At 49.5% G+C, this 19,901-nt stretch overlaps 3 protein-coding genes across 16 annotated transcripts in view; 2 read left to right on the forward strand and 1 right to left on the reverse strand.

Annotated features, from left to right (window-relative positions):
- Positions 1 to 3,077: 3,077 nt before the first annotated feature.
- HINT2 (histidine triad nucleotide binding protein 2) lies at positions 3,078 to 5,542 on the forward strand. The gene is made up of 5 exons (XM_072727972.1): positions 3,078 to 3,233; positions 4,717 to 4,857; positions 4,954 to 5,058; positions 5,167 to 5,239; positions 5,353 to 5,542. The coding sequence occupies exons 1-5, from the start codon at positions 3,153 to 3,155 to the stop codon at positions 5,442 to 5,444; spliced, it is 492 nt and encodes a 163-aa protein (XP_072584073.1). The 5' UTR covers positions 3,078 to 3,152; the 3' UTR covers positions 5,445 to 5,542.
- Positions 5,543 to 6,206: 664 nt separating this feature from the next.
- Positions 6,207 to 8,747, forward strand: SPAG8 (sperm associated antigen 8). Its single transcript, XM_026013270.2, is given in 8 exon segments — positions 6,207 to 6,610; positions 6,713 to 7,177; positions 7,179 to 7,407; positions 7,533 to 7,707; positions 7,906 to 7,951; positions 8,036 to 8,150; positions 8,266 to 8,328; positions 8,433 to 8,747. Coding segments are annotated over 8 exon segments (1,326 nt in total). The 5' UTR covers positions 6,207 to 6,569; the 3' UTR covers positions 8,625 to 8,747.
- Positions 8,748 to 8,843: 96 nt separating this feature from the next.
- Positions 8,844 to 19,901, reverse strand: part of NPR2 (natriuretic peptide receptor 2) — a 54,045-nt gene continuing 42,987 nt past the window's right edge. For 6 of the 14 annotated variants that reach the window (XM_072727963.1, XM_072727965.1, XM_072727964.1 and 3 more), the window contains 20 exons: positions 18,605 to 18,718; positions 17,971 to 18,106; positions 17,635 to 17,729; positions 17,265 to 17,397; positions 16,941 to 17,025; positions 16,344 to 16,464; positions 16,107 to 16,181; positions 15,821 to 15,898; positions 15,476 to 15,580; positions 15,307 to 15,378; positions 12,995 to 13,154; positions 12,672 to 12,827; positions 12,425 to 12,593; positions 12,119 to 12,265; positions 11,529 to 11,652; positions 11,269 to 11,337; positions 9,842 to 10,016; positions 9,672 to 9,770; positions 9,308 to 9,399; positions 8,844 to 9,177 (listed from right to left, as the gene is read on the reverse strand). In XM_072727963.1, coding sequence (XP_072584064.1) covers positions 9,112 to 9,177; positions 9,308 to 9,399; positions 9,672 to 9,770; positions 9,842 to 10,016; positions 11,269 to 11,337; positions 11,529 to 11,652; positions 12,119 to 12,265; positions 12,425 to 12,593; positions 12,672 to 12,827; positions 12,995 to 13,154; positions 15,307 to 15,378; positions 15,476 to 15,580; positions 15,821 to 15,898; positions 16,107 to 16,181; positions 16,344 to 16,464; positions 16,941 to 17,025; positions 17,265 to 17,397; positions 17,635 to 17,729; positions 17,971 to 18,106; positions 18,605 to 18,718 — 2,271 coding nt within the window. In that variant the 3' untranslated portion in view covers positions 8,844 to 9,111. Of the gene's footprint in view, positions 9,178 to 9,307; positions 9,400 to 9,671; positions 9,771 to 9,841; positions 10,017 to 11,268; positions 11,338 to 11,528; positions 11,653 to 12,118; positions 12,266 to 12,424; positions 12,594 to 12,671; positions 12,828 to 12,994; positions 13,155 to 15,306; positions 15,379 to 15,475; positions 15,581 to 15,820; positions 15,899 to 16,106; positions 16,182 to 16,343; positions 16,474 to 16,940; positions 17,026 to 17,264; positions 17,398 to 17,634; positions 17,730 to 17,970; positions 18,107 to 18,604; positions 18,719 to 19,901 lie in introns of all 14 variants that reach the window. The other 8 variants (XM_072727967.1, XM_072727968.1, XM_072727969.1 and 5 more) reach the window with 3 other exon arrangements.

Raw genomic sequence — 19,901 nt, forward strand, 5'->3', positions numbered from 1 at the left:
AACACCACTTCCTAAGACTAAGAGAAAGGAAGGAAGAAAGAAAATGATGGGTCTTCACTGAGCTGCAGGAAGCAGGATCTTGTGGAAGTTTCCCTGTGAAGTAGGAGACAAGGTCAGTTCCTGGTCGGGAAGGAGAGGGGTAAGAGTGGGGAGTAGGAGACAGGAAGAGAGAGGTGAAGGTTTGGGAAGGCTAATGTGGGGAATCACAGAAAAATCTGATCGGTGGGTAGTTGAGGACGGCTGGAAGCAGGAACCTAGTTAAAGAGGAAGAGAAACACATAGTTAGATTGATAGTTGGTGAGGAGGGGCATCAGGGAGGATGATCAGGAAAATAAAGCAAAAAGAAGGCTTGAGGATGTGGAGAGAGCTGACCAGACAAATGGAAAGAAAGGAAAGCCAGGAAGCAACTGACAGATTGAAAAAAGGAACAAAGGAATAGAAGTCTTAATGAGGTCCAGTAGCCCATATCGTAGTGGGGATCAAAGTACAGGAGACAGTGGTCAGAACCTACAGGGAGCTGCGGCTCTAAGATGAGAGCAGCTGCCAGGGATCACAAGGACATGGGAGTAAAGAACTGTGGGCAAGGGGCCAAAATCACTGAATGTGGTCAAAATCAGTGGATCACAGATTATTTTTTCTGAGTAGGAGATTCCGGCACTAGTGTGTCTGTGATCCTAGGCAAGTCATTTTGCCTCTCTGGGTCTGTTTCTGGCTCTATAAAAGAAGAATCTCTGTGCTACCTGCTCTCCCTGAGAACCCCAAAAAATAACCAGTTTCAAAGTGCTTTGTAGTTGCCTACCCTGCCTGGTTGGTTTTCTACCTCTTCCCAGATCCCAGCTCCTCTTACCTCTTGAGCTTCTCCAGAGCAGCTCTACGGGCTCCTGCTGTCTCAGAGGCACCATGAGAACTGCATACAATTCTAGGGCACACAGAAAAGGCCAACCTGGGGATCCCTGGGTGGCTCAGCAGTTTGGCGCCTGCCTTAGCACCTGCCTTTGTCCCAGGGCATGATCCTGGAGTCCCAGGATCGAGTCCCACATAGGGCTCCCTGCATGGAGCCTGTGTCTCCGCTTCTCTGCCTCTCTCTCTCTCTCTCTCTCTCTCTCTCTGGGTTTCTCATGAATAAATAAGTAAAATCTTAAAAAAAAAAAAAAAAAGGCCAATCTACATTCCCCTCATTTGGGACGCTATCTATACTTTCACAGGAAGGGATACAATCTGGATGGCTAGAACTCCTAGGGCAAATCACAGGAGTCTGCCCTGTGAGGAAATATCTGCCCTTTGGAGGAAAAAGGCACTTTCTAATAATAATATGGCTGTACCAAAGATCGTTACTATCTCTGGAAGTAAAGAGTTCTGACTAGTGATATGCAATTAGCGCCATAATGACTATTCACTAAAACTAATTCTAGTTAACAATAAAGGAATGGTTACTGTGATAAACTCATTCAAATCAATAATATGCAAACACTATAAAGTCTACATAGACTATGTAATAATACGGAAAATTGTAAGGGGCAGAATAGGAATATATATGCAATACGCATGTCATATTATGAAAGGAAATGAGACACGAAACGTTATTCATTCCACAATCTTTGAGCACCTATATATGTCAAGGCTGTGTGCTGAAACAACAAACCCTAATGATAGATACAATGGGGGCTTTTGCCCTAAGTTGTTTTTTTTTTTTTTTTATGATAGTCACAGAGAGAGAGAGAGGCAGAGACACAGGCAGAGGGAGAAGCAGGCTCCAAGCACCGGGAGCCCGATGTGGGATTCGATCCCGGGTCTCCAGGATCGCGCCCTGGGCCAAAGGCAGGCGCCAAACCGCTGCGCCACCCAGGGATCCCTGCCCTAAGTTTTATTTATTTATTTTTTTTTTTTCCTGCCCTAAGTTTTAAACGTCAGTCTAAAACTGTGTGAGTACATTAGTATTTTGTGACCCCTGCTCTTTCTGTCAAAGATATATAATCCGATGGAATACCTGGGTGGCTCAGTGGTTGGGCATCTGCCTCAGCTCAGGGCGTGATCCTGGGGTCCTGGGATCGAGTCCCGCATGGGGCTCCCTGCAGGGAGCCTGCTTTTCTCTCTGTTTGTGTCTCTGCCTCTGTGTGTGCCTCTCATGAATAAATAAATAAAATCTTAAATACATGTATCAATTTATTAAGGATAAATATATACATATATATAAATTATATATTATATATTAAATATATCATCATCATATATGTATGTATATGTACATAATTAAAATCCGGCAAAACAAAATATACTCCAGACCTAACCATGACGCATTTCCCTTGTCCCTCAAGCCCGACTAACTGAAAATGCCAGGCACAGGCTAACCTGCACACATCAATTCTGATTAGGAAGGAACACTGGATCCTATTCCTTGGTTTATTAGTCGTGGGGCAGAGACAAGACACTCCCGCCAACCCCCGCCCCCCGCCCCCCGCCCCTCGTTAAAAAAGGGGGGTGGTGGGAACGCCCTGAACACAAACTGCAGACCTTCCATCTTGGAGTAGGTACACAAGAACGTAGAGGAATGGGTGCCGTTCGATGAGTGAATTAAAAATCTCTGAAATGCCCTTGTAGGGAAGAAGCTGGGTGGCACCTTCCCCCCCCGTGAGGGACAGGACCCCGTCCCGGCCACCCGCCTGGCGTCGCCCCCCGCTTCTGCCGGGACTGCCGGGCCTCGGCGCCCAGGGGCGGCGGCGGCTCCCGGGGCCAGCGGAGCGCCCGCAGCACGCGCCCTCCTCCCGGCCAGTGCGGGGACCTTCGGTCTCCTAGTCCTACCAATGGAGAGAGCCACTCTCCGGCCGAAATGACTTGGGGGGGGGGGCAATGGCGGAGGAACTTTCACTCTGACCAAAAGTCGAAGCTAATGGCGTGGAAAACTCGCCCTCCGGCTGGCAGAAGCCAACGGGACGAAAAGATTCGGCCTCCAGGTGGTGGCGGCGGAGCCCGCGGAGCGAACGGCGCCACCCTCCGGGCCGAAGGGCGGCAAGCGGGGAGCGCGGCCAATGGGATGACGGGGCTCGCTCGCGGCCGCCCGCGGAGCCAATGTCTGCCGCTCGCCGCCTCGGCGCCGGCGCCCCACGTCGGTCCGGCGTGCTGGCCCGGGGAGAGGTTCGGCGGCTGAGGGCAAGATGGCGGCGGCCCTGGCGGTGGCCGCCGGGCTGCGCGTGGCGCGCAGGGTGGTGGCGGTGGCGGGGCCGCGGGGGGCACAGGTGAGAAGCGGCCGTGGACGCGCCGAGGGCGTCCCGCGGGCTCGGCCGCCGTCCCCGGCGGGGGGGTCGGCGTTCCGCCCCCAGACGCAGGCGCGCGCCCTCGCGAGGACGGGGCCCGAGCGCGGGGCCGCGAGCGCCGCGCCTCCAGCCGCGCAAGCTGCGGGGCTGTGGCGTGAGGTCGGGCTGGTGGGCGGCGGCGGCCACGGCCTGTGCAGGTTCGGCGCCGAGGTCGCCACAGGGCCGGGCCTTGGCTGCAGCCTGCTAAGCCTACCTGAAGCTCACCCAGCCTCCTCGGCGCCCCCTGCAGGAAGTGAGGTTTGTGAGGTTTGTCTTCTCCGAGCCAGAGACTGGCCCCCGGCAGGCTCCCAGCCTTCTGAGCGTTTTGTTTTTTTAAAGATTGTATTTATTTGTTCATGAGAGACACAGAGAGAGAGCGAGGCAGAGACACAGGCAGAGGAAGAAGCAGGCTCCATGCACGGAGCCCGATGTGGGACTCGATCCTGGGCCGAAGGCAGACGCCAAACCGCTGAGCCATCCAGGGATCCCCATTGAGGGTTAACCTCTCATCTTCCCCCACTTGCCAGAGAGAGGACTCAAGTTCATCCCAACTCTCTCTCCCACAGCGCGACAGTACATCAGCCTTCTCTGAGCCCCTGGAAAACTAGCGCTGGGGTTACTGGGTTCACTTAATTCTTCCCTTCACTGACTAAAGGGACTGGAGTTAAAATCCACAGTAAGAGGTCAGATGTGACACCTAGATGCGCTTGTGTCCAACAGGGCAATTGTATGAAAACCTGAATAAAATGGCTAACATAGGGACAGGTGGGTGGCACAGTGGTTGAGTGTCTGCCTTCTGCTCAGGTCGTGATCCTGGGGTCCTGGGATCCAGTCCTGCATTGGGCTCCCTGCAGGGAGCCTGCTTTTCCTTCTGCCTGTGTCTCTGCCTCTCTCTCCATGTGTCTCTTATGAATAAATAGATGAACTCTTAAAAAAAAAAAAAAAAGGCTAACATAGCTTAAAGATCAGACAAGGAATGGAAATGAGTGGAAAGTTAGTAACAAGGTGTGAGTAAATGGAAAGAGCTCTAGTCATCTTAAAAGATGATGCAAACCACTCCCTTTTATATTTGAAGCAAAGAGGAGGGATTTATCTAAGGTGATTCGGTGGTAAAAGAATTGGGACCTAAGTTTGCAGTTCTCATCCTATGGCCTTTACCGTGAACAGTCACTAAGTTTACTAGACACATTAGGAGCAGGAATCAATGGCGCTGTCAAACCCTGCATTGTAATACAGCCTTTAACAGACCCGACTCTTTGCTGCTGAGACTCTGAAATGGAAATTTTCCTTTGTATGGGAACCACTAAGCGGTTCTTAGAAGGATGAAGTTAATGACTAACAGAGCCCAGCCTCTGCCAGCCGCAACTTACTATATGGAAGACGTATTCTTGGCTTCCTTCCTTGAGTATGTCTGACCCACCTTCAGGTCCGAGCAGCTGGGTCTGTGACTGACGGAAGCGAAGTGACCAAGGCCCAACAGGCAGCTCCTAGGGGAGCAGCCCCAACTATCTTCTCCCGGATCCTGGATCGAAGCCTCCCAGCTGACATTCTCTATGAGGACCAGCAGGTGGGGTGCCCTCAGGCCCTGTCCCCTTAGGAATGTCTCAGCTGCCATCAGCCTGTTGAAGTAACATAGTGGCCTCTGGCCTGTCACTACTTCCAGTGTCTCGTATTCCGTGATGTGGCCCCTCAGGCTCCTGTGCACTTCCTGGTCATTCCTAAGAAGCCCATTCCTCGGATTAGCCAGGCTGAAGAAGAAGACCAGCAGGTGGGAAGAGCAGGGCCAAGGTTTGGCTTGTGGGGGTGGGGAGCCCTGGACACAGAGGTTTTGCTCCCTGTGAAGGAAGCCACCTGTCTACCTCCCCTTTCCCTATAGCTTCTAGGACACCTTCTCCTTGTGGCCAAAAAGACAGCAAAGGCTGAAGGCCTAGGGGATGGATACCGACTTGGTGAGTGACTTTTGGCCTTGAGCTATAAATTCTCATACCTGTCCCTCAATGTAATCTTTAATCTTTGACCTTTTCCATGATCCTGACCCTCTAACCTGAAGCTTTTATTTCAGTGATCAACGATGGAAAGATGGGCGCACAGTCTGTGTATCATCTGCACATTCACGTACTTGGGGGCCGACAGCTCCAGTGGCCTCCAGGTTGAACCAACCAACTGACTTAGATCCCCAGAACTTGATGCTTGGAAGGTGGGGGGAAAGGGACCCTATGATGCTAATAAACTTGCTCTCCCTTGCTTTTGGATCACTGTCCTAAATATATAATAATTATAATATGCATGTTATAAATATATAAAGATTTATACCACAAATAGGAAAGAAAACTGATTAAAGATCATGATCTGAGGGCACCTGGGTGGCTCAGTTGGTTAAGTGTCTGGCTTCAGCTCAGATCCTGGGATCAAGCCTCAGCCGGGACCCTGTTTCTCCCCCTCCCTCTGCCTGCCACTCTGCCTACCTGTATGCTCACAGGCTCTCTTTCTGTCAAATAAATAAATCTTTTTTAAAAAATTAAAAAGTTAATGACCCCTCTTGACTATGGTCTGAATGAGAGACATTAAGGAGGCCCATCCTATAGTTAAAGAAGCATTTGCCTATAGATCTGTGAGTCTTCATGACTAATGGTCTACCTGGGTCAAGCTAGAAAAGTAACAGAAGCAATAAGCCTGTGTGAGTTGAAAGAGACTGAAACCGAGGAGTGAGGCTTGCTCAATCCTGACTCTCATTTAGATGCCAAGCCAAGTTCTAAGGAGGGCCTGGGAGGAGGATGGTTAATATTTAAGGCCCTTTACTGAAGGAGAAGTAATCACACCAAAAAACTGCTACCCTTTGACTGATCCCCATGTCTCACCATTTTGCTTTTGAGTTGTTTGATGTGTTTTCAGCCTTAAACATTTTAAAAAGAATCCTTCAACTTTTGAGAATGAACTAAGAGGAGGTTACTGTTGTCCCTACACCAGCATACCAAGTATGCTTTTGTCTGATATCACAGCCCTGGCCTTGTGTCCAACACTAAGAACCACCGTAGAAAGTCTCAAAAGAATCATGCTTCAATGTAGAGGTCCCAGGAGAGCGGAACTTTAACAGCTGGGCTGAGGCGGAACAGAGTCTGGACGGAAAGCAAACTTCCAGAAAGCGGCAGGTTGAAGACTTCCGCCCCGCAGAGAATTTGCCTCCACCCCCACCCAGCCCCTTTCGCCCAACTCGCGTTCTGCGCAGGCTCCTGGAATTGTTTGTCGTCTCTATGGCAACACGGTGGCTAGTGCCGGGAGATGGAGGTCGTGGAGTCTACCCGGCGGCAATCCCGGTCTCGGTGAGAGCTGCAGCTTTGGCTGCAGGTGTAAGGGGGCAAGAAAGGTCAGGGGAGTAAGCGTGCTGCGCTTTTGACAACTGTGATGCATTCGCTTTCTTTTAGATCTTTAGCCGTACAGCCTGGCGCTGAAGGGCTCGGGTCCACTTCAGAACTGTTGCCTTCAGATGGCAATCCTAGGTCGGCCCTGGCAGCCGCAACTGCTGCAGCTACCGCCGCAACCACCGCCAAAACTGCTGCGTTCTCCACGAAGACCCCAGAGTGCCGCTCTGAGCCGAGCTTTCTCCGTCCTCCTGGGGAGCCCTGCACTCGAGCTAGCTTTACTCACAAGATAGGCTGGAGGAGACCTGGCTTTGAGCCTGTCTGTGTTTCCCGTTTCAGCCAGGATCCCTGTACTACAAATGACCTTAGCTCTAGTCCCGTCCCTGTTCCTGGCTCCAGTGCTGGTCCTAGCCATGGCTCTGGCCCTGGCTGTGACTCTGGTCAAGGTACTGGTCCTGATTCTGGCCCTGGTTCTGACACTGACATTGGGCCTAGTCCAGACTGTGGCCATGACCCTGAGCTCAGCCCCTAGTCTCCCAAGCTTCAGAAACCCTGGGGAAGAGCTGGTCCCTGACTATACCTCCTGGAATCACTACAGCCACCACTGGGAACCTCAGAAACAACCCTGGAAATTTTTGCAACTTTCAGGACCTGGTGCCCAAGGGCAACAGAAGACCCCCCAGGTTGAAGGGAAGTGTAAGGTTCTCAATGAAACATTGCCACGGGGCCACTGCCTTCTCTTCAACTGGGAGGAGGAGGTATTAAGGTTTTGACCTGCTCCCTTTTCCCGAAGAGTACCCCCAGTTTCCTGGGGGAGGCAGTAGTTTATGATGAGGGTGGGTACCATAAAGGATATCATGGTCACTCAACTTGGGGCCCACAGAGAGCCACCAACCACCTGGATCAAGTCCCAAGCATGCAAGATGGCTCTGAGAGTTTCTTCTTTCGACATGGACACCAGGGACTGCTGACCATGCAGCTACCGTCACCCATGTCCTTCAGCACCACCCAGAAAGACTCCTACCAGCCCCCACGAAACTACTATCCGCCAATTCGAGGTATGAAGCATGAGAGAGTGGGCCAGCATGAGCCCATTAGAGAAAAAAAGAGAGGAAGGAATTCCCAATAGTACTAAGGCCAGTCCAATGGGTAGAAGGGTAAAACCCCATGATTTTCCTTCCTTTTCTCACATTTGTTTCCTCTGGGACTGCTGCTTAACCAGATTCCCCCATTCTCTATTCCCTGCCCTCCCACAGGAAAGCGTGAAGCCATGCTAGAGATGCTCCTGCACCATCAGATCTGGTGAGAGGCTGGGTGAAGGGTAAAGGGGAGGGGGAAGACAAAAATCAGGGAAGAATGGCTCTGATGCCCTCCAGGACTGTATAGTAAAGAGGTGCTGGCAGAGCAGGAACCCACAGGGAGGCACCCTGAGGTTGAGTCTGTGACACACCACGACTACCGAAAGGAGCTGGTACAAGCCAGGCCTCCTGCCCCAACCAAGGTGAGAACTTATTCCATACCACTTATACAGCTGGGCTCTAGCGGGCTGTGGGAAAGCAGGAGAGGGTATGAAAGGGAGCACAAACCATGAGTTTTTCGGGTTCTCTCTTTTACAGCCTCATGACTACCGATGGGAGCAGCCTGAAACCTTCTGGATACAGAGGGCACCACAGCTACCGGTGTGTGAGGGTGTTGGGAGTGGGGGAGAAGAAGGAGGGGAAGAGGCTGCTGTGTTCTGGCTTGGCACAGAGCAGGATCTGTCCTCATCCTGGCCCTCCTCCAGGGTGTCAGCAACATCAAGACCCTGGACACGCCATTCCGGAAGAACTGCAGCTTCTCGACACCAGTACCCTTATCGCTGGGGCAGCCTTTGCCCTATGAACCTGAGAATTATTCCCACCAACTGGGAGAAATATCTTCCCTTGCCTGTCAGGGAGGAGGACAAGGTGGTGAAATGGGTAGAACTACTATCTAAGGCTTGAGGAGGGAAGAGGGATGTGGAATATAGAGTCTATCTCCGTCTGTACTGGAGAGGTGGGAAAGAAGTAAATTCTGTCTGTACTTGGTGAAGGGGCTTTCCATAAAGGGTCCTCACTCATCCTGAGACTGCCAATTCAGTGATTCCGTATGTTACCATGTTCACACTCCAAAATCTTTCCTTGGACTTGCCCCTAACCCAGACTCTGACACCATGACATTTTCTGTTGTTTTATATTTGGCCAAAATATTCTGGTTTAGATACAAATATTTACAGAAGGTAGGGAAGAAGGGAATCAGGCCAGAGTGAGGCAGGTATATGTACAAGGCTGAGCTGCAAAGGGCAACAACTTCCATATAAGGTAGGGTTTTTGTGCATGTTCACTTCCATCCTACACAACAATGTCCATTTCTGGTGTGTGGAGAGACGGTGACCACTGCCCACCCAGGTACCAGCAGCAGGAGACTGTGGGAAGAAGTAGGGTTTACAGGAGTCCAGCAGGTCCTTTCCGCTCTCCCAGGAGCCAGTAAGTTCGCATCTTTCCTTTTCCCTGGAAGTGGGGGAGTGAAGATAATTCAGATTCTTCTATGTTACCCCATTTATCTCCCTCTTTTCCCCATTGTCCCCATAATTGCTTTCATCCTCCCTTCCCATGACCCCTCCCCATGGCCCGCCATCACCTTCATCTCCACATCCCCCCGAAGCTCTAGCTGGAAGCATCCTAGCTCATCCAGGGCATCCTTGGTGGTGGAGGAGACATGGATCTTCAGGGCTGGGGTGGGATGGGGGCAGGGATGGTGGGAAGATGAATCAAAGAAAAGACAACAGAAGAATTGGTGGTATTGGAGAGAGCTTTACCCAACCACCACCTATCAGAAGGTTCTCAGTCTTCCCAGGGCATGCACTAGAACTAAAATATGTCCAAAGATGGGGCAGTCAGAAGCTGTAGTCTCTCAGATTGAGAGATTTGGAGGAGCTCTGGAAAGAAGAAAAGGACAACACATACAGGCTGAGGCTAGGTAGGGTTGAGGGCTAATGTTTTACCTTGACCATTAGACTCCATTCGGGAAGCAGTGTTCACTGTGTCACCAAAAAGACAATAGCGGGGCATCTTCAGGCCAACAACCCCAGCACAAACGGGCCCTAGGAGAAGAAACAGGTTGGGAGAGCCTGAGAAAAGCAGATACAAGGGCTGGAGTGAGAGTCAGCCTTACCTGTGTGGACCCCTATGCGTAGCCTCAGCTGGTCATGGGGTCGGTGGCGGATGCGGAAGGAAGAAACGGCATCCAGTAATGCTAGGGCCATCCGAGCAATCTCCGGGGCGTGGCGTTGACCATTTCGGCCTGGGAGACCAGACACCACCATGTAGGCATCTCCAATAGTTTCTACCTGATTGAGATGGGGATTAAAAGGTCATCTCTATGTGTATCAGTGGAATAGGGAAGTGTGGAAGGAGATAAGCTGGACACCACTATGAGTCATCCTAGCAGCCTGGGAGGCCAGAACATTAACTAGATAGTAAATGCTATGGTCCTGAGAATTGGCAGGGGGCGGGCGGTGCGTTTTAAGGGTATCCTTAAGTCTTCCTGCCCCACCCCTTTACCTGGCGAACACTCAGTAAATGTTTACTGAATGAATGGATACCCTGTCTGCAACAAGACATGGACAAGTAGGTTCTACGGTCAGGAAATGGGAAGCAAGAGAACAGGGCTGACCTGAAGAGCAGAGGCTGGTGCGGAGTCAGGCAGGCCCATTGAAATAGGCCTCAGACAGCCTGAACTGCCCAAGGTAAGATAGCAGCCAGTTGGCTTTGTTAATTGTACTGAAGCTATACAAAAGAACGTCCGGTTTTTAGGGACTAGACACTGAACTGTTCAGGGATAAAGGGGCACTGTGCCTGCAATTTACTCTCAAGTGGTCCAGAAAATAATTCTATAGATACACAGATTTTAAAAAAATAAAAAATAAAAAATAAAAAATAAAGCAAATGGGGTAAAATAAAAATAACTGGTGAACCTGGGTTAAAGGTTTATAGGAGTTCTTTGTTACAGTAATAACAGACTTGGTAGAGTAAATCCAAAGGGAAGGGACGGAAATAGTATTATCTGTGCAATGTAAAACACTTTCCACAATAAATCTATTATTCTCATCTTATAGGTAAGATATGTGAGGCTTAAGGAGCTTTCCAGTTACTTGCTCAAGGCCAACAATCAGTCACAAAATCACACCTAAACTGCATTGGTTTTTACTCTGCAGCACAATAAAGCCCACCCTGTGCCAATTCAATGACTTCAATAATTTTTTTTACAAGGTAGCTTGTCCCTCACCCTAATCATCCCCTAGAGGGGATGGAGAGATGAGAAAAGATGGATAGGCTGTATTTATATGCCAAGGCAAAAGTGGCAAATAGAAGCTAACTCCTGCGATGGTTCCGATTAGGGCAGCCTAAGGATTCACAAGACTTTAGACTGAAATGTACAATTAGAGTACCAAAGCCTCATGTGTCTACAAAGGGCACCCAGTACTAGGGTGCTGAAGACCCAAGAGGACAAAATGACCATAAAGCAAGGTAAGGTGTGTAGAGTTCAGGGAGATTGGGTTTTCAAGGTGGTGTCAGGAGGAGGGTAGCCCCAGCTCTCACCTTGTAGACGTCAAAGTTGTCAATTATGGCATCAAAGCAGGTATACAGGTCATTAAGAAGTGTCACCACCTAACAAGGATGGGAAAGTAGAGCCCCTCAGACTTGAGCCTAACTTTCTAAGAATTCTTAACCCGTAAGTCCTAACAAAATATGGGAACTCCAGAACAAAATGAATCTCCCCTCCTATCAAGGATCCCTATGCCCCAATGAAGCTCCCCCAGATCCCTATCCCACCCTTACTTCTCACTCATGGTTCTCACCTGCATGGGGGTGCTCTCTGCTGACAAAGCTGTGAAGCCAACAATGTCACTGAAGTAGATGGTAACACTGTCAAAGGCCTCAGCCTGTACAGTCTCTCCCCGTTTTAACTGCTCTGCCACTGAACTAGGAAGCAAGGGCCAAACTCAGAATATGAGGATGGGATGGTCGGAGCAGAAATGCATAACATGAAAGCTAAGCTGGGTAGAAGAGAAGGAAGGTGGGTGGGAAGACATTACAGACTAGCTCAAGGCAAAGTATTTCAGTGGTGGAGGGGATGGAAGGGGCCCCTTGGGGATGAGGGTGAAATGTCTCAAGTTGGGATTGTTCTGCATCCACTTGCTAAAGCAAGGTATCATAGAGCAGTGTCCTAAGAAGAAGGAATGGGAAGCCAGGAAGAAGGCAGCATAGCTATTTGGAGACAGAATTAAAACATACGGTCTACAGCCAGAAAGGCTCACTATGCCAAGATATAACAAAGGGTTCTAAGAGCTGGGAAGTGAGTTCTCTGGAGCTTGCTCAGGGAAAACCCAACAGAGTGGAATACCAAAGGAAAATTTGAGAAAGGTGAGAAAGGTGACCAAAGTCTCACTGGGGTAGAATTTGGTAGAGCAGAGCCTCAGCCTTGCGTTTCTCCTCCAGATAGGCCTGTGTGCGCTCCTCCACCAGCTTTTCCAGGTTATTGGCATACTGTTCCATGCGCAACAGCAAGTTGTCCAATATGCTCGTGCCACCCTCCCTGTGGGGGAGGCCAGGATATGGTAGCTGCTCCTGGATTCTGAAGACTCCAAGGACTTCCTACCCAACCCATTCTCTTGGCCTCCCAGCCCCACCTCATCCACCAAGACTGATGAGGTTTCTATCCCTGGAGAGCCCCTGCCCCTTAGTGCCCTCTCACTTGTTAAAGCGGCGAATGAAGCCCTTAATTTGTCCAAAGTCAGGACGCTCAGCTGGTTCCTGGGCCCAACATCGCTCCATCAGCAAAACTAGCTCTTCATTCAGTTGGGTCCGGTCAATGCTAGGCCGGAAATATGGCCGCTGACTATTTCGGACCTTCTGAACAATCTCTGAGGGTGATAAAGGGTTTGAATGAAGAACAGAGTTCTGCAGGTAGAAGAGTCTATGGCTAGTAGATTGACTCTCACCTTTGGGGCTGAGGTCCAGGCCCTCCAAGTAGAAAGGACCACTTCGAAGTGCTATCTCCTGTAAGATGATCCCAAAACTATAGACATCAGCCTTCTGCATGCCTGTGGTTGGCAATGGGTTCCCACTGAGCAGTTCTGGTGCAGTCCACAGCTTCTCTGAAAAGAGGAAACAGACTGGCCAGGTCCTCAAAAAGAGTATTCCCCAAGCCCATAATGCCCCCCATTTTACTGTCATTCCATCTCCCTCTCCCACCCCCCACCCCAGGTGGAAATGATCAAGGCCAGAGGAGCAATATAAAAGTGGGTTGTGGGGAAAGTCTCACTGGCATAGAGGGCGTGGCTGTCATCAGGTTCAGTAGTTGATCGGAAGCTGGCCAGACCATAGTCTGTGATTTTGAGCACAAAACGACTATCCACCACACAGTTGGAGGACTTGAGACTCCCATGAGATGCAATAATGCTGTTATGGAGAAAGGCCATGCCCTGCAGGATACAGATCAAGTCATGGGTTTGGATGGTATCTGGCTCATGATACCCACTCCCTTCTCCAGTTAGCTGTCTAAAGATCTCAGGACCATAAAAGCAATGAGTTACTTTTGAAAGGCATCCTTTACAGTAAGTTCCTACCCGAAGAAGCAGGCCAAATGGAGAGTCATCCGTTCTTGGTATCATAAACAGTATGTGGGCACTAGGCACCAGGGACAGGAGAAATGTTTAAGGGGAGAGACAAGGGGACATCTGGGTGGCTCAGTGGCTGAGCATCTCCTTCAGCTCAGGGTGTGATCCTGGGATCCGGGATCAAGTCCCACATCCAGCTCTCCACAGAGAGCTACTTCTCCCTCTGCTGTGTCTCTGCCTCTCTCTGTGTCTCTCATGAATAAATAAATAAATCTTTTTAAAAGGGGGGGAGGGGACAAGGGGAGCTATCAGTTATTACCCTGGAAAGGGCAGTCAGTCTTCTGATATTGAACAGAACTATGAGAGTGAATCCAAGAATGACATGACTGACACCCATGATGGCCTCAAATGTATCGCCACTACTTAGGAAGCCATGGCTAGAGACCCAGGTATCAAGAATACCTAGATGCACCAAGGAAGACTACCCAGTTGTAAACTTTAACATATAACCACGTGTAGGCAGGCAAGTCAGAATGGAGTGGAAAGCAATCTACTGGGCCAGAGAGAAAGTAGAGAAAATAGTAAATTAGTAAAACCCTGGAAAATGAACAAAAAGTAGAAGATAGCTGCCAAGCCAATGCAGAAGCCAGAAGAGTAAAACCTGCCTCCACAGGCATGGAGCCAGAGAGAAAAACCTTAGCCTATGAGGGACTTTAAGGCAGCTCCTAAGAAGACCGAGTGGTGCTTCCCAAAATGAAACCCTGGGCACCCACCCAAGTCAGCTCAGGTGGAACAGAAAAAAGATGCAGTGATCTGTATGCTAACCAAAACATCTCTGTCTGTCTAAATATTTAGCTCCAGACCTAAACAATTCATAACTCTAGTCTCTCTGAACTCCTCCTTTTTATTTTTTGATAGCAACAAAACCTTTGGGAATCACCAAATTTGTGAATACAGAAAGGATTAGGCTTCTGGCTTTGTTCTAAATCACTTTTCCATCAAATCATAATTCTCTCAAGAGTCATGTTTTTCTTGTATTTATCATCACAGTCAGCCACCACATCAACTTTAGATTTTCTCTCATTTGATGGCAAATTTTCACACACATACACCACACACACATGCACACACACACACACACACACACACACACATTTTTAAATAACTTCATGAGAATTAAACAGAAAAACCAAAGCCAGCTTCAGGTGTGATACAAGTGACCCACTAGGCTAGCTCACTGGCTGTAGGAATCACAGCCCATGCAAGATTCAAATTCATATGTCTGCAAATCTATGGACCACTGGGTCACTTGAAAATAGCTTAAAACTAATATATGGGAAGATACCAAAGGTTTAGTATAATATTCTTTGGTTTCTCTTAGTTTTGCTAGTAAATTTTCTTTTTTAAATTTGTTTTTCTGGAAAAAAAAAGAGCAGCTATGCCAAATATTGGTCAAAGAATACATGATGAGAAAAAACAAAAGAGAAATATGATTGGAGACCCCATTCATCTTTTTCCTGCTAAGAAATCTTAACATCAACTCTTGGAGGTTTAAAAAAAAAAAAGATGATGGCGAGGGATCTGAGATATCTAAGGTAGGAAAACAAAAATTCTTTACAGGTGCAGGACTCTGCAGCAGATAAAGCTCCCCCAATTAAAAACCCCAGACCCTTTATTTACCCATTATTACCCAACCATAGGAATAAGGGGAACTGGAAAGAATGGGACTTTCAAAGTACTAGGAGAAACTGAAAGCAAAGATCAAGAAACAAAGGCATTTTAGGGGTGCCTGGGTGGCTCAGTCATTAAGCGTCTGCCTTCAGCTCAGGTCATAATCCTGAGGTCCTGGGATCAAGTACCACATCAGGCTCCCTGCTCAGCAGAGTCTGCTTCTCCCTCTGCCCCTTCCTCCTTACCCCCCCCCCCCCTCTAATAAATAAATAAAATGTTTTAAAAAAAAAAGAAACAAAGGCATTTATAGCAGATGAACTCTTAAGGAAAAGCAGGGAAGACTTACCTTAACCAGGTCATTAATGAGCGAATAACGAAACATCCAGTCCAGGTTGATGCTGTCATTTTCCAGAATATCCTGGTAGTGACATGGAATAGATTATGTACCCATCCTAGTCCCACTAGCTATCAGGTACTTATCTCCCCCATCCCTAGAATCTCTACCTTTCCCTTACCTGTAAACTCCCACGAGGACAATATTCAGTGACGATGCAAATGTTGGGAGGGTCGATGCAGGCACCAATGAAGCGCGTGAGGTGGTTGAACTGAACATCTCTCATCTAACAACAACAACCAAAGATGGGAGAGGAGAAAAAGAATTGAAGGAGATGAAAAAGTAGATACAGAAATATACCACTACATGACAGGACCTTACTCTTAATTGTACCTGCAACTTACAATCCTTTATAAATAAGCCCCTTTCCTTCCTAACCAAGGTTACTATTCCCCTCTCCTCTTCCCCCTTTCCTCTCCTCCATCCCTATCTACCCCTCAGCCTTAACTCATACACCGTTACATACATGTTTGAGTTCAAACAGAACCTGCCGGGTCAGCTCAATGCGCTTCTTATTCACGTGTTTGATGGCGACAACATTTCCCTGGTGGTGGGAGTGAAAGGGGGAAAGGGAAATTAGTATCAGGGGTTCCTGGGTGCTAGCAAATCCTGGAGAAGTGTGGGGACATCCAGGAGCTCAGCTAGACACAGAAAGGAAGGTTATGAGGGGCAGAGGTTGATGGCAAGAGGTGACAGATGGGGATGAGACAGGATGAAATGGTGGGGACCAGAACAAGCGGATGACTGTTCACCTTGAAGTGACCGGTGTTGGCAAAGATCTGGTATTTCCCATGGGCTGTCATGAGCGAGCCGTAACTGGATCCCCGCTGGGGCCAAGGGCAACATGGAGGCGGAAGGATGAAAGGAACATTAGATGATGGTGGCAGAGCAGGGGCTATCGTTACAAGCCAATGTGCTGGGAAAGGTCCAGGGTACGAAAGGACAGGCACTCAGAGGGAAGCAGAGGGACAGATGAGACCAGAACTCACCAGCGACAGCGTGAGGCGACTGCCTGCACCTTTATGATATCGTTCTGAATTGCCAAACTGCAGCTCTTCCCAGCGAATGCGCCACAACATGCTAGCCAGCTCCTTCTCCAGCATCAGCTTTCTGTAAGGACTGCACACCTCAGTTGACTGGCAAGCCCAATCCTACCACCCTGTGAGCCGATGGTGGGGGCATGGGGGCTTCCCTGCAGTTCCTGAAGCTGCAACTATCACACCCAAGTTGGGACTTGGTGCAGGACTATCAGGGAAGGGTACATTCTCTACGTATGGCATATGTGCCCTGTACTCATTTGAAAACGCAGAGGTGGAAGGTAAAAAGGTCTTTCTTACAATGGTGGCATTTGTGCAAAGTTCACCCTTACCCTTGTAAGACCCCACTCAAAACACCTGGTTAGGACACCCAGTCTAGGAACAAAAGTGGAAAAACAACACATAGGCTAAAAGACAGCTTCACAAGAAAGGCTAGAGAGGAAGGGGTTAGGCCTAAGAGACAACCATCAAACCGAGAGGCCCACTAGCCCCCATAAGCCCTGAGTGGTGGGATGGAGAGGGCAGGTCAGTGGGAAGCCCAGAACTCACCGGAAAATGAGGAAGCTGGAAACACCAAACATGATGAAGGTGATTCCTGTGCCCAAGGCCACGATCGCCAGAGTGGAAAGTGGGGCTGAAAGAAGGAAAGAAGGTCCAGAGGGGACCCTGAGAAAGACTGTGTGGAGTTGTGGACAGGGAAGGGGTAGTGCTCGGGGTGCAGGGAGCAGACAGATGACTTGAGGGAAAGTAGGCGGAGGTGGGGTACAAGTAGAGGGAAAAACAGAGCTAAGGGTGGGGGTGGGAAGTCAGGGAGAGGAGATGAAAGAATGTAAGGGGAGGAAGGATTACTCCCAGCCCCCCGCACACACCCACTTTTATCACAGGATGGGTCGTCCAAGTCAAAGGCACAGGGGGGATTGTCCAAGGGGGGGGCCCCCTTCACCCAGGGAATAGGCCGTCCCGTCCACCAAATCTGCTTCTCAGCTCCTGAGTAGTGGGCTGCAGGCTGTGAGGAAGGAGAAAACTGGGCCCACAGGCCTGCTCCCACCAGCCTCTCCCCAAGACTCCAGGGTTTGGCTGCTTTCTCCCCCACCTCCCACCCACCCAGGATAGCGCTCCCACAAAAAAAAAAAAAAAAACAACACAAGTCCCTGCCTTAGTACCCCTGATTCTGCCTCCACTGGACCCTGGAAAGCTGGATATTCAGGGCCCACCGTCTCCTCCCTGCCTCTGCCCCCATCACCTGGAAGTCCCCAGAGTCCAGGTCTCCCATGGCCCACAAGACAAAGTCAGTCTCTCGGTCATTGTTCTTGTCCATAACAACCAGGCCAGTTACACCTAAGACAGAAAAGAGGAGCCCTTCCTTTGAGATCCACCCTAGGCCCCTCTCCGGCGCTCCCATTCCTCTAATTACCTCAGATCCCTCCCGGCCCTCGTTCTTAATACACGTCCGCCTCCACCATGTTGTCTGACCCCTCCTGACTCTTCCTCCACCCTTAGCACCCAGTGTTTTCTTCTGCCCACTCCACTCCCAGGCCTGACAGCAGTGCTCTGGCCTCCACCTGACCCGCTTTGTTACCGTGGTATCTCCGTCCCTGCATCTTCTCCACAATTCGGAGTCCATCTTCCCGGGTGCCTCCCTCTTGTATCGTCTCGTTCAGGACTTCAGCATACAGCAGGATCCCATCATAGAAGCAGCCAGCAATGAGGTTCATCTAGGGGAGGCAACATCATTAGTGCTCTCCAAATGTCCTGCCAGGACCCTCCCCAGCCCCCATCTCCCATCTCTGGGGTCTCCTTCCACTCCTTCTCTCTTCTGGTTTGCTTTCTTCCCTCCCCTTCTTTCCTTTTTTTTTTTTTTTTAAGATTTTATTTATTTATTTATGAGAGACACAGAGAGAGGGGCAGAGACACAGAGGGAGAAGCAAGCTCCTTGCAAGGAGCACAATGCAGGACTCGATCCCGGATCCTGGGATCACGCCCAGAGCCTAAGGCAGACGCCCAACTGCTGAGCCACCCAGGCGTCCCTCCTCCTCTCATTCCTAAGATGCCACCCCTACCTCACTGGACAGAAGAGCAGAAGGAAAAATACTGGATGAAAGCAGATAGTCCCCAGATAGGGCTGGCTCCATGGCCAAGGCTTGATGCTGAGTTAGGGAGAAGAGCCTTTCCTCCAAGCTGGCCTGACTTTCAGGAAGAAAAGATCTACTCACCAGGGAGGGGGCCAGCTCCACACCGAAATCTTCCCGGGCTCTTATCAGCAGACGATTCTGGAATTCCTGATACTCAGGATTTGGGGGTTCTCGGTAAGTGATCACCAATACTGTCTGTACCAATAGCACATGGGGAAGAGTGAACAGGATTCAAGATAGGCATGGGGAGGAGAGGAAGTAGGACAGAGAAGACTGGTGAAATATTCATGGTACAAAATACACACAGGTGAATCTGGAAGGGTTCTTAGAATCTGAAAGGATACTAAGCGCTGTGTTGTGTATGCACCTATGTATGTGATACACGTGCAGTGTATGTTTAATACATCTGGGAAGAGGAGAGTGGTACTCCTCCATGAAAGGTGCATGGTTCTGGAGCCTGGGAAGCAGATGAAATCAATTCCATCCCCCAAACCTGTCCCCTCATCTTCGTGAATTCCCTTGCCACCAGCTAGCCTCCCTGCCTGGCTGCCACAGCACTCACAGCTGCTCCATCCCATCCTTTCTGGATACCTAATCCACTATCAAGGACAACACTGATCAACAGCTCCTCTCTAAGGTGTTAATTACTGTTAATGTTATTAGTAAAGTATTTATATTTTCTTTTGGGCCACTTGGACACAGCACCTCCACCCAGTGAATTAAACAGATGTCAGGTTCTATGACATGTGAGGGAAATCCTCAGAGAAAATGATTCCAACTGTGAAAAGTTGTGGGCTCATTCACTTAACGTGTGTAGAACAGCCACCATAAGCAGCACTGTCCTCCATACTGGCATGGTCCTCTATGTCACTAAGTAAGAGACATGTGTCACAGAGAAAACACATAGTCATATGCCTACACACATTTCATAGATAAGCAAATGACACATGTGATCTCAGCCATGCTCACATCTCACTGGCCTTGAGTCAGTGCATCTCTCTCTCTTTTTTTTTTTTTTTTTTAAGATTTTATTTATTTATTCATGAAGGACACAGAGAGAGAAAGAGGCAGAGACAGGTAGAGGGAGAAGCAGGCTCCATGTAGGGAGCCTGATGTGGGACTCGATCCCCGATCCCAGGATCAGGCCCTGAGCCAAAGGCAGATGTTCAACCGCTGAGCCACCCAGGCAATCCGAGTCAGTGCCTCACTAGGGTGCCTGCCTGGTGCCCACCGACCTCACACATTTCCCTTCCTTGGCTGCTGGACATATTGGCCTGTGCCTACACCTCAGACTGTGCAATCACTGAGATCAGCCTCTGCCTTGGATGGAAAATTGGCATTGCAACTTCAGGGGAAGATTTCATTCCAATCAATGCAT

The sequence above is a fragment of the Vulpes vulpes genome, chromosome 12 (genome assembly GCF_048418805.1).
Source record: "Vulpes vulpes isolate BD-2025 chromosome 12, VulVul3, whole genome shotgun sequence".
Classification (NCBI taxonomy): domain Eukaryota; kingdom Metazoa; phylum Chordata; class Mammalia; order Carnivora; family Canidae; genus Vulpes; species Vulpes vulpes.

Bases quoted from the DNA above. Each gene is read 5' to 3' on its own strand.
- HINT2 (XM_072727972.1), top strand. From the start codon at position 3,153: ATGGCGGCGGCCCTGGCGGTGGCCGCCGGGCTGCGCGTGGCGCGCAGG. The intron at 5,059-5,166 runs GTGGGAAGAGCA...CTTTCCCTATAG, and splicing joins CTGAAGAAGAAGACCAGCAG to CTTCTAGGACACCTTCTCCT. The intron at 5,240-5,352 runs GTGAGTGACTTT...CTTTTATTTCAG, and splicing joins AGGGGATGGATACCGACTTG to TGATCAACGATGGAAAGATG.